The sequence below is a fragment of the Augochlora pura genome, chromosome 10 (genome assembly GCF_028453695.1).
Source record: "Augochlora pura isolate Apur16 chromosome 10, APUR_v2.2.1, whole genome shotgun sequence".
Lineage (NCBI taxonomy): Eukaryota > Metazoa > Arthropoda > Insecta > Hymenoptera > Halictidae > Augochlora > Augochlora pura.
Genome location: NC_135781.1, coordinates 31,610,791 through 31,624,236, shown reverse-complemented (window position 1 = coordinate 31,624,236; position 13,446 = coordinate 31,610,791). Strand labels below are relative to the sequence as shown.

General features: G+C 41.3%; 1 protein-coding gene across 1 annotated transcript in view; it reads right to left on the bottom strand.

The window, feature by feature from the left end:
• Positions 1-13,446, bottom strand: part of LOC144475781 (uncharacterized) — a 115,890-nt gene that overhangs the window by 25,747 nt on the left and 76,697 nt on the right. Inside the window, exon 5 of the mRNA XM_078192042.1 lies at positions 11,888-12,109. Coding sequence (XP_078048168.1) covers positions 11,888-12,109 — 222 coding nt within the window. The remainder of the gene's footprint in view (positions 1-11,887; positions 12,110-13,446) is intronic.

The window sequence follows — 13,446 nt, the reverse complement described above, 5'->3', positions numbered from 1 at the left end:
GCTCATACTATCATCACTATAGTTTCGTAAACAATTTTTATTCTTCACTAAAAAATTTTGAAAGTATAGTCCAAACGCTACTTGAAAAGCATACTAAATTCCAAATCATCATAACCAATTCTTCCCTCTTAAAAAAAATGACAAAAACAGTCTCAGCGCCCACGAACGATTCTCACAAACTCCCATACTAACGCCGCTGTAACTCTACATAAAATTATTATTATTCTCTAAAAATATTTGCACATATTCTCTAAACGTCACTTGATAAGTGTACCAAATGCCAAGTAACAAGACGCAATTGTTCTCCACTAAAAAATTCCCAAAGATTGTCTTCCAGAGAGCCAAAGCCTTCGGGGACAGCTCAACATTTGTCGCGGCTGTCATAATTGTTGGAATTGTTACAAAGGGGACGATTCCGCTCAAGATTCTCGGCGATTTAAGCCGGAAGTTCCACGATTTCGCCGTGCAGGCGGCCTTTTTTCCGTCTCTCGCCCGACCATTTTACCTGGACGGTCTTTACCGGGCGAGGCTTTTATTTCACCGCTAAAGTTAATTAACATTTAGCCGCCGTCCGGGGGAGAGACGGCACCGGGACATGAATATATGCGGGGAACGCCGCGGATTCAATTACAATTTTGTAGCCGGTGGCCCGGCGTGTCGCCTTGCCGCGGGACCGCCTTCCGTGACGGCCGGAGAAAAGAGGAAAGAAACGTCACTTTTCTAATGAGAATTTTCAATTAGACTTATTAAAGCCTACGCGTGTCCCCGGCAGAAATCTTTGCTGGCGCAACAGTTGCATAATCGTTCTGCAGCTATTTCTAACTAATATTGTATTATGTCGATTAATAGTAATAATAGTTCACCATAGTACCCTTCAATATCACTTTCGAAATTTTTCTAAATTTTATAGCTTTATTAACGCATTCTTAAGCTATATTTAATTTAATTATACAGAGTAAAGATATATCATTTGTAACGCGTTACTGTTAATAGCTTCGTGGATAATTAAACCGTGGGTTTTTAAAATTCTGTATTAAAACACTCCGGTTTCAAGAGTAATAATGCCTGGTGCAACGTTAAATAGTCGGCAATAGTTTGATCGCTCCGAGAGTGGTTCATTAATCGCATTTTTCCGCCGCCGTTTTCCGGATTCCGGCGCGCCGACGCGCCTTTAATTAAAAACGAAATAATCGGGATCGGTAGAATTCCTAACCGATTCAAAATTTCGCTAAAGACGCTGGGGAATATTAAAAGAATCATGTCCGTAGAATCGTTTGTCGAAACCGTGGGCCCCGAGAGCAATTAACAAATTCATTCGATCCGCGGCCACGCTGTTTAATTCATTAACAAAGTTCCACCGATTCGAAGTTCCCCGACGGAATCCGGAGAACTTCTTTCGTTTCCGTTCTTAATTCGCGCGGGCGGCTCTCGCCTCCTCTCGCCACCCACGGCCATGGATCGGGATTTTTCAGGCCGGGTGGCGGCAGCGGAGGGCTGGGAAGAGAGGGAGGGTGCGCGGGCGGTCCCGTTTAAAGGAATCAGCAGACGGGAAATTAGCTCGGGAAATCGCTTTCAGAGTCGCGAACAACGAGATTTCCCTTTGGTAGCTCGCCGTTTGATTACCGCGAGCGAGCGGAGTTACACGGCCGGAACGTTTTATCTGTCGGCGTCTCTGCTCGCGCGTATTTACTCGTTATCACACCCCTGGGGGGATCCTCGCCGAGAGGGTGTGTGGGTGGGGGGAAGGGGCCCCGCGGCGGCCTGTACGTCGACGCGTGATTGTCGCTGAATTAATTACGCGACTACGCGGCAGTCAATATTTGAGGCGAAATACGACGAAACTCTGAATAAATGAATATTATCCGTGCCGCGCGCGCGGTGGCATTCGAGGCGAGTTAGGCAAATTTACGGGACTATTAAATCCGACGGCCGTTTGGCGATCGCTCAGCGACGGATTTCGAGCCGACCGTAGTCTATGCACGGTGTCTCTCGCGAGTAATTAGATCCTGCGATGTAATTGCGACGCGTCGGACGATTTTTCAAGACGGAGCTTTGTGTTTGGGTGTCGCGTAAGTTCTTTAAACGCCACGCTATGTACAGGGTGGGGCCGAAACTATTGCCACCTCAAATATCTTTGAAACTGTAAGTTGTAAAGAAATATTTGCTGAAACAAAATTGCACAGTACGAAGGGGGACTATCAACAACAACAATAATAATAGTAATAATAATAATTTTTGGGGGAGGGGGCAGGGAAGCGAAATAGTAATAGCAATAATAATATTATATATCTTTTTTTTGGGGGGGGGGGCAGGGAAGTATAATAATAATATTAATAATAATAATATTAATAATAGTAATAATAGCCCGTGAAATTCACGATCCGACAAACGGCAACCGCGAAGTTGTCCGCGGCGGCTGTAATTCATAGCGAAATCAGCGGTTTTCGCTCGCGCGTCGGAAGCCATCAGAAAAATTGCCGCTTCCGAAAAGGAGCAAAAGAAGGGCCGAGAGCTAACGTTCTAATCAAACAGAGTCCCGAGAAGTTTCGGCGATGCGAAAACAATGGCCGGCCTCCCCCTCCTCCACGAGTATGTAGGTCTTAAGCGCGTCAAACCGCGGGAAAATAACTTTTCCTGCTTGTTCCGCGGAGCTGCGGGCCAAAGCAGAAAACAAACAGAAAAAACGAGTTAGAGAGAGAGAGAAAGAGAGGAATAGAAAAAGAGAGAGGGAGAGAAAGAGAGTGCTAGAAGTGTCGGCTAGAGAGAGAAAGAGAGGGAAAGAGAGGGATAGAAGTGACGGCTAGAAAGAGAGAAAGAGAGTGCTAGAGAGAAAGAGAGAGAGAGAGAGAGAGAGAGAGAGAGAGAGAGAGTGCTAGAAGTGACGGCTAGAGAGAGAGAAAGATGGATAGAAGTGTCGGCTAGAAAGAGAGAAAGGGAGGGCGAGAGAGAGAGGGGGGGGGGGGGAGAGCGTAGCGGCAAACAGGGTATGAAGAGCGAAGAAAAAGATAAAAGAAGCAGCGGGTTTACTCGGCTGACGTGTTACTTCATCGTGGCCATTACCGCGTCGCTATAGAGTTATGAGCGGGCATCCGGCCGCGTTTCACCGGCGCGTCGTTCAAGATGAATGTTTTCTCCGAGAAGTTTCGCATGGGCCAGAAAACAGTCGCAGAAGCAAATCATGCGGATTGACGCTGTATTCTTTATTTTGGAGGACCTTGACGTACTATGATACCACGACGTAAATCTCGCGATAACAATACGTCACAGCACCACTGACTGATATATTATAATATTATTATATTATCAATGGTTAATTTGTTAGAATACTTGTAATTGTTATATTATGATATGGGTACTATATTCGCAATTGATATGTTAAGGTTATGTCAATTATTAATTTGTTACGATGTTATTGATTGACATATTGCAGTATCAGTGATTATATAATATTAAGGATGACTATAATATTAGTCATTGATGTAGTCAGTGATTTTGAGTGATGATGATTAGTCAGTGATTGATGTATCATAATATCAGTGATTGACTCGTCGAAATATTTGTAATTGTTATATGGCAATAATTGCACTGTTTTTATGATTAATATATCGCATTATTATTGTTTGATATATCACAATATCAATAATTATTGCATCACAATATCGATGATTGTCACATCACAAGATTAATGATTGATAACATCGCAACAACAATTATTAATATATCACATCATCAATCATTAACACAACATAATATCACTAACTAATATATCACAGTATCAATAGTTACATCAAGCTTATTTTATACCAACTTCCATTTATACCATTGAAATATTTACAGCATAACAATGCTTTATCAAGATACCAATATCAATCATCGATTTGTAAGCAACTGTTGCACGCTACCCTGCACGCTGCACGCTAACCCACTACGCGATTTTCCATAGAAATTCCGACGAATGATCGAACAGAACGGACAATGCACCGTTCGACCAAATCTGCTTATAGTTTACAAAAAAATTATATAACGCGGAATGAAAACGGACGGGGGCGAACCGGCCGTCGATTAAAATTGATTCTGAATCGTGCACGGTGAAAGTTGCGGGCCGATTCGATATTTATTCGAACAACATCGACGCGACAGAGTGGCGTCGGTTTTTTGGTCGCGAGTTGCAATACAGGATTTTACGAGCACGCGAGAAACTTCATTAATCGGCGAACTCGAAATTTTTTAACGAGATTCACTCACTCTCGCGCGCGTTCGAGTTCGGTAATAGATCGGATGAATTCTACTTCTTGCGATCCCGGGCCGCACAGACAATTGACCCGTGAATATTGTTTCTCGCTAATGCAGTCGGATCCGCCGTTTGTTATCGGCGCGCTTTGAAAACGCGCCGTTCGAATTTCGCGACTAAAAAGCCACGGGCCGCCGATAAACCTAATAATTAACGAGGAACTCGACCGGCGTTTGCCAATATTGCCAGACCAAGCACTCGCCGAGCTGTGAAAACATTGAATTCCCAGTTTTAAGGCAAGCGGGGCCAAATAATATCGGAGGAAACGCCGGCTTTCGAGTCCTGGTGCCGCGGAAGTCGGTTTTCACTGTCAAGAAATTCGACGTCACGAATTTATACGCAATCGATTAATACCAGGCGTCTCTTTAATGCAAAATAGAAATTAAGAGATTTTATGAAAAATATTTGTAATAACGTTTAAATTCGTCAGGTCGAAATTGTCAAAGTGTAATGAGGAAATAAGTTTTGATTAAATCATTCTCTTTCTAACAGAAGTCAATTGTCGACTGAAACTATAAAAATAAATAGCGTCGAGTATAAATAAAATAGACGGTGGTAAATATGTTATCGAATAAAAGTGAGCTTTGTCGACGTTCTATGAAGCTTCATTTTACGCAATCAATCTTTATTCTACTTTTTGTAAGTCTTTCTGTTAACCTCAGTTAATTCGTCAGATTCGTCGAGTTATCTTCGCATGGTCACCCGTTTTCCACTGAAAGGGTTAATATCGCTCCGGGCCCGTCGCAATCCGCCGTTTCTGCATGCATTTTCTGGCACCGGTCACGGCGGAGTCAGTAGTAGCGCAACGCATTGGTCGGACCTCTGGCACACGACTCCTATCTCTCTGCACGAAGTCCGTACCGTCGCGCCGTTCAATGGTCTATACTACTAGCGATACGGGCGCGCCCAATGACACGACACACGCTTCGCGTTTCTGAAGTAGCAGAACGTACACCGTGCACGGCAATAGAGATCAACGTCTCTGCCAAATATATGGTCCTTTGCGATTTGCGAAGTTTCAATGGCGATGGGTTTCGGGATCCTGAATTGAATGTCCGAGCCTATGCGTCGAATAGATATGATTTATGAGGTGAATTATTAAAAAATTGAGGTTTCTTTTGCTGCTACAGTGAAGTGAAAGCTTTGATATTTTAGGCAGAGCCTTGATATTTTATTTTAAGCCTTGAGTTTTTATTTTATTGTAATTGTAAAAATAGGGATACGAATTTGTTCGATAAAATAGTTATTTTTATTCTTTTTAGTCTCCTTAGCATTTTTATTATTGTTATTACTGTTATTAGTGTTATTACTATTATTATCACTGTTATTACTATTATTTTCACTGTTATTACTATTATTATCACTGTTATTACTATTATTATTCTCTGTGATTTTTATTTCTATAATCTTCAATTTTGCTATTTTAATTTGATAATTTTTACGAAGAAATCCAAAATGGCAGCTCTGTTTCATAAATCTAGCAATAAGGTTACGAATTATTGTTAATTATTATTAAACATCGTAACGAGTGTTACTTTTATTATTTTCATAATTTCCAGGTTCACTACTTTTTATTCAGTAATTTTTACTTTCTCTCTCTCTTTCTTCCATCGTTATCACTGAACATCGTCCAAAAAATAACCTTAAAATTCGCGTCTGACTTTCCGAGACGTCGACTTTTCTTATTCCAATTCATTCGATTAAAAGCAATGCTCGCCTGTACATTGGAACGATCCAAGAATACCGGCGTCGTCTCCGCTATTTCGGAAGGACAACGTTCGGTCTTCTGAATGGTTAAAGTCATTCGCATAATGCCGTGCGATACCGCGCGCTAACAGGATCGCGGACGGAGCGATCCACCACCGTCGCCTTATAATCGGTTCATGCGGCGGGGGCGTTATAAAGATAGCCTCGACTATCTTCTGGCCGCAAGGATGTTTACTCGTAGACGCATTATTAGTTAAATGGAAAATGAGAAATCCATTAGCGGAACTATGGCCGGGTTCGCAACGGTGCGACGACCCTAAACYATCGTGAATTCTTAACACTACTTGCTGCTACTCGCGTTTTATAAATGTTGAAATGCCGTGCGAGGAGCTATAGTTTAGCTATAGTCACTTTTAACAATTTTAGGTTATAAATATTCAACTRCTCCGATATAAATTATTTATTTATTTATTTTATATCGACTTCTCGTCGAYATAAATTATTTATTTTTATTTATTGATCTTTTATTGCTGTATCTAGTTTTAATTTTCTGAGGTTAACTGACTGATTGATTAATTTTTATTTCAAATCATTATTATTTTATTGTAAGCTATTTAATTTTCCTAGTTTCAATTTTTTGAGGTTAACTTAGCGACTAATCAATTTTTATTTTAAATCATTATTATCTTATTATAAGGTAATTAATTTAAAACATTAAATCCATCGTGATGTATGCTTCATTATTAAATTGTCAAAACTGTGAGGCGAACTGATTGATTGGTTAATTATTATTATAAATCATTATTACTGTATTCTAAGTTAATTAATGTTTAATATGAAAACCACAGTGACGTATGTTTCATTATAAAATTATCGAAACTGTGAGTTACTATAAATGACAATTTAACAATAAATAAAAATTGAACATTAACAAGTTCTTTAAATGTTAATTTTAACAGAGTTTTATTTAAGACTAGCTTCGCCATTGAACAATGTCTTCGACGACTTCCGGTTCACCAAGCTCCGCCCTGGGTGTCCCGAAAAATTGTTCACTATTCCCGGCATGCCGGCCAATTCGTTGTAAATCGGCCCCGGCGGAAAATATCCTTCCCCGCGTAAGTATTTTCGCAAATCGCACAAAGGGCTCAGTTTTCAAACCTGCCGGCGGCAGCATTCTCGAACCGTTCCGTCCGGTTGATCGCAAAAGCAAATTTGCAATCGACAGATAATATAAGCAGCGGCGGAATACAAAGCGCGGAAAGATGCATCGCGGGAAAAGGAAACGCGTGCACATATGCATGTACGGATGTTCGAGGAGCGAGCGAGCGAACTACCGTTGCCCTAGAAAACGATGTTCTGACGCGTTTCAAACGTACATTTCTGGAGCGACTATGGTGAAGTGGAGCAACGCTGGAGAAATCTATGTGGAAGATGTCGGCGACGGTGATATAACTGCGATTAGGGTAATAGTAATAGTTAGGGTAATAGGTCTAGTGAGAAATAGGGAATTAACCCTTTGAAGACGTGGATTTTTTTCCATTAGGAAAGGTGGTAGGGCGAGGCGATTTTTGTAGGTGTGTCGAGTGTTTTGTGTAGAGATTATTTTGATTTGTGGGTAATGCAAATATTATTTATGTAATTTGTGTATAATTATATAGGATTATATACAATTCTGCACAATTTAATACAATTTTATAGAATTCTGTATAGGTCTATGCAATTTTGTACAATTTTATACTATTCTGTACAATTTTATACAACTGTACACAATTCTATACAATTCTCTACAACTGTACATAATTCTATACAATTCTAACAAATTATATACAGCTGTATAAAATTCTATAAAATTCTATTCAATGATGTACAATTATCTTAATTTGTATATGATACAAATATAATTGATCAAATTTATGTACAATTATATACAATTTATATACAATCATATACAATTTATAATGTTCATACAAATGATCTTAACATAAACACTTCTTTCCCCTCCCATTGCTTCTCGTCAGTAAAGGGGTTAAAACGGTGCTCCTACCGAACCGTGTTTTTCCTCGGAGCGCAGAACGCGGGTCGGAAATTCATAAAACGGAAATCATTAAATCGAACTTTCGATGGTGGGTAGCGCACGACGACCGTACAAAAGAGGAATCAATTTTACAGAGAGACGAAAGGCCGGCCGCGGTACTCGTATATTTGTTCTGTTCGTTCGATCCATATTTTTTCACCGGAGGCGCAGACACGAAATTCGAGTGCGGGAGAGAGAGAGAGAGATAGATAGCTAGAGAGACAGAGAGAGAGAGAGAGAGAGAGAGAAGTATAGATGAAAAGAGAGTGAGAGAGTGAGAGAGCGAGAGAGCGAGAGAGCGAGAGAGAGAGAGAGAGAGAGAGATAAAAAGAGAGAGCGAGCGAAAGAGCGAGAGAGATTGAGAGAGAGAACGAGAGGGAGAGAGATAAAAAGAGAGGGAGAGAGATATAAAAAACGAGATCGAGAGAGAGCGAGAGAAAGTGATAAAAAGAGAAATCGAGAGCGAGAGAGAGAGAGAGAGAGAGAGATGGAAAATAGTGATCGAGAGAGAGCGAGTGGGAGAGAGCGAGAGAGAGAGAGAGAGAGAGAAATGAAAAATAGAGATCGAGAGAGAGAGAGAGAAAGAGAGAGCGAGAGAGAGTTGTAGATAGAAAGAGAGAGCGAGAGAGATCGTGAAAGAAATATAGATAAAAAGAGAGAGAGCGACTGAAAAAGAGGGATGTTCATATACGTTCCTTTGTGCCCGGACGTCCGTTCCCATCCCGTAGGGCAAACAATGGCAGAAATTATTGGAACATCGCGGCCAGTTCATCGTTTCCGATCGTTGTCCGGATTCTAGGAGCTGTGTAGCATGCGTCGAGCAACAACCGGGCGCCGCGTAGCATCCGCGCTGCGTTCTATTGCCGTCGCGTAGCCGCCCTAAGTCTAGCTGCGTTCGGTCGCCCGGCGTTGCATTCAGTTGCACAGCACAGCGTTGCACAGCATCGCACAGCCGTCCGTACTGGATCAACGTGCGCCTATTTTCCGCGGCCGCAACACGACGCGCCTCTCTCGGTTTACAAATCCGTCGGTATCGATTTCCTATTAGCATCAGGTAAACCGCCGTTGCGTTATTAGCCGAGACTGGAAGGCGGCCGCCGACGCGCCGGTTGCGTCCGAGACCCGCGGATAAGCCGTAAGAGTTGCGCGCTTCGGTGCACACGCCGGGCGCATTGTAATTAGATCGATGCGTTGCCTTTCTGCCTTCATACGGGAAAATCGTCGTCCGTGTCTCTAAGCCAACGCGGCGACTTTGTTCGATCTTGAATAATTCATAGGTAGACCGTTCTTGTAGCTTCTGTTTTGATATTTAACCTTTTGCATTAGAGACTGTTTTATATGAGAAGTTAAATAAAATATTAATTTCTGTTTAATAAAACATTAGTTTTTAATTTTTTAATAGGAGACGAAGCTCAAGACATCGATGGAACATTAAAAATTCAATTTAGCTATTCAAACTCTTAAATAATTAAAAATATTTAAATATTTAAATATTTCACATAAATATCAATATCGCATTAGTCAACTTAACCTCCAAAGCATTACCTCGAATTTTACGCATCAATAAAAAAAGAGTAGCCCACAAAAACCACTTAAAACTACTATTACATTCCCCACTACCTGTTAAAATTATTAAAAGTTTAAATAAACATTCCCATATCCCCTTTACCATAAAATAAACGCAGACACCTTCAGCCTCGCAGTTTCCTCGACCCACGTTCTCCTTGCAAGAAACCCTTTTCCTTGCAAGAAACCGTTTTTCTTTTTACAGTGCAACAAAACTCGGACGTCGCACCGTCCGAAAGGATAACAATTCTTTTCAGGATCGGAGGCTGCGTCGTTCACGGAGCCGTGCAAGTCGGAAGGTGTATCGACGCTATCGATGTTGCATTAACCTTAATTACGTTCCAGCATCGATGCAGGGCCCGGACGCGGGTTGCTAACGATTCCGGGGGCCTGCTAATGCTGGACACGTTTATACGCGGACGTCACGTGTCAGCGCAGATTGGACGACGATGCGAGAAACCGTAGAAGCGGGGCAAAGCGTGCATGCGGGATTCGGGAAACCGGCCGGAAGCAGCCGTGACCTCGAAGATCGAACACAGGCGTGTTCCCCATGCAACGAGCAATCGAACTTCTTCACCGAATCGTTCTCCATTTCGTCCTCCTTTCGCGACCTTATTTATTTATTTATTTATTCATTTATTTATTTCACAAGATTTTCAGAAACCAAAATACCATCTCGCAATAGTCCGCCATTTTGTCCTCCATTCTCTTCTTCCTTCATTTATTCATCTCTCAAGATTTCCAGAAACCATAACGCTATTTCGCGAAAGCCGTCATCGTCGTCTAATTTGTTGTTAAATTGATACGGATTTCGCGCGACGCGACGTCGCACAATCGCGCGTTAATATCCGTCGACCTTCGACTTGCTCGCGGCGCGCAATTAATTTCTATAATGCGGCTAATGCCAAGTAACCGCGCGCCGAAGTCAATGAAATATTGTCGAACTGTATAATGCGATTTCGTTTAACCGACTGTACTAATAATTCGGGGGGGGATACATCGCGCGCGGTACGTTTCTGCGGTGGTATTTGATTCCGCGTGATGGGCCCGCGGCACGCGGACGATCGTTTTAACGATCGGCGACTGCGACAGTGGACAACGTTAATGGCGTTATTAAACCTGCATGAGCGAACGAATTTCGGTCGGATTCATAACCGGGAGGTATGTTTCTTCGTTATACGCGATTAATGCGCGTCGAGGATCGTAGTTGATCGGTGAAGGAAAATATTAACCCTTTGCGGTCGGAATTATTTTAATTGGAAATCTAAATTATTTCTTCAGATTTACTGTGTTTGTATTTTATTTAATTTGGAGCGTTTTGTATATTGTAAAATTGAATTTTATGAGTTATATTAAAGATGATGGCTCTTGACAATTTTTTAAGTGTAAGTAAATTTGATAAATATTGTTTTGAAACGTAGGAGGATAATTTTTTGAGGCGCCTTGACCGCGAAGGGTTAACAGAGAATGCAAAGTGTTGGTTGAACTGATCAATTTTTATTTTTATTTAAATTGTTGCAATTGTAGAGGTAATGTCTTAGGGAATAATTGAACTGAAGCGAAGAAAATTGTAGTAGAGTATAATAATAATTATAATAAATAAAAGAAAAGTTACAGTGATCAGTCCTCGTTTTCTTAAAATTGTTGCAATTGCAGAGATAATATCATGGAAAATAATTAAACTTGAGTGAGGAAAATGATAATAGATTATAACAAAAATGATAATAAACAATAAAACGCTAATATTAGCGCCGAGCCCACCATGCTAGCTGTAATACTCTCACTCCAATAATAATTCTCTATTAAATAACAAAACCCAAGCGAAGAAAATGACAATAAACTACGATGAAAATAATAATAACCCTTTCGAGAAATTCTAACAAAAATCTCATTTTTCCTCGCCTCATTTATATTTATAACCCTTTAAATCTTTCTAACGTTAAAAACCATTAACACCGACGAATTAACAATAAACCTCTGCAAAGGTTAACTATTGCAAAATCGGCTCTAGAACGTCGCGTCGATTATTTCGCGGACAATGGTCGAACATTAAATTCGCGCGAGATCGAATTCCGCGGCGAAGAATAATTCCTCGCTGATCGATCGATTCGGTGTCAAGAAGGTTTCAATGTAACTCGTTCGCAGGGGAACGCGCGAGCGTAGGGGTATCCTCCACGGATCGGTTCACCGTGAACAGGTATCGCGAAGAGGTATCAACGATACGCCGAAATACGGTTGCCCCTACTCACCGTCGTTGTTTGTTCGTGCGCGCGGCGGCGATGAGCTGGCCGTTGGGAAATTTCGGGAGACGTTATCCCTCGGCTGCGGTTGCGGCCCTTCGAGGTTCGGGCTCGGGCTGAACTCAGCCCTGAAATCTGCCCTGTCGAAGCCCTCCTCGAACTCGTGAATCAGGTCAATCTCGTCCGGCTCGACGTCCCCCTCGTACTGCTCTCTTAACACTGCCCTCGGCACTGGAACAGAAACGCGCTTTGTTAGTGCATAGCACTAATATTCTTTATGACACTAATGTTCTTCATGACACTAATATTCTTTATGACAATAATATTCTTCATGACAATAATATTCTTCATGACAATAATATTCTTCATGACACTAATGTTCTTTATGACACGGACGAGCCTAGCCGGCTATTTTTGAGGTTAGGACTTTCGGCTAACATCTGCCAGATTTAGATTTAAATTACTTGTCCCGCCGAGAGAAACGCACACTTTATCGCTTAACTCTAGGATTTCGCTTCTCTCGGCCTCGATAGCCGAGACGTATCATAGAAAAAGAAAAGTTCCGAAGGGTGATTCCCGTGTTAGTTTACAACGGTGGCCAGCCGTGATCACATCTGGAGGAATTTCCCGTCTTTGTTAAAATATCGCTGTCGAACCCCACCTTCCATATCCCAGCAACTTCCCAAAAGGACGCGACAAGGCGTGAAGTAAGGGCGCCTTTTTGAAACAGACTCGCCGATTGGTTATTGCCAAAATAATGGAAAACCAGCGAGTATTAGAAATGCGCGAGAGGGGTGGCAGTTTACCTCGAGAGACAACATTTTTTCGAACGTCAGAGTTGGAATGGAATTCGAGGACCTCGGACCACCGAAGGAAAGGTGTAAATAGTGCGAGGCTGAATATATCAGTTTTTTCGCTGTTAAAATTCCGGTCCTGAATTTAATACAGTCCACACATGTAATGTCACAATTCGTCGTTATTGTAGCAATGATTCCCGCCGCGTCGCGATCGGTATACTTTACACGGAAATTCTGGCAAATATAGATTGTCAAGTTCGCATATTGTCCAGCAAAGCCGGGATACTCGCATTTTGGGAATTAAATTGGACCGTGATGGAATTCCGTGTTATTGGGCTTGTTCACGTGCACGCTCTTTTAACAAGAGTTAATTACGTAAATTAATAACATCGAGATCGTTGCGGCAAGAGCTGCTGTACGAAATATTAAACAATACTTAAAGATTAATGAGAGAAACAGGGAATATTCGATGAAGAAGGGAAAATTACTGTCTGGTATAACTTCAAAGGAAATATTATCCAATAAATGTGTAACAAATATTTATATTATCAACATTTACGAATATCTAGATGCTCCTAATATATTATGAAAATGTAAATTTATTTACTATATTTATTTTAATAGTTTATCTTGATTTTTAAAAGCATTAATAATCCACGGGAAAAATCGAAAGCGCGAACTTTCAGCGAGTTTCTTCGATATTTCAATTCGATTTAAAATTTCGCCAACGAATAATTCGCGCGTTATTTGTTTCAGCAATTTCGCCGCTGA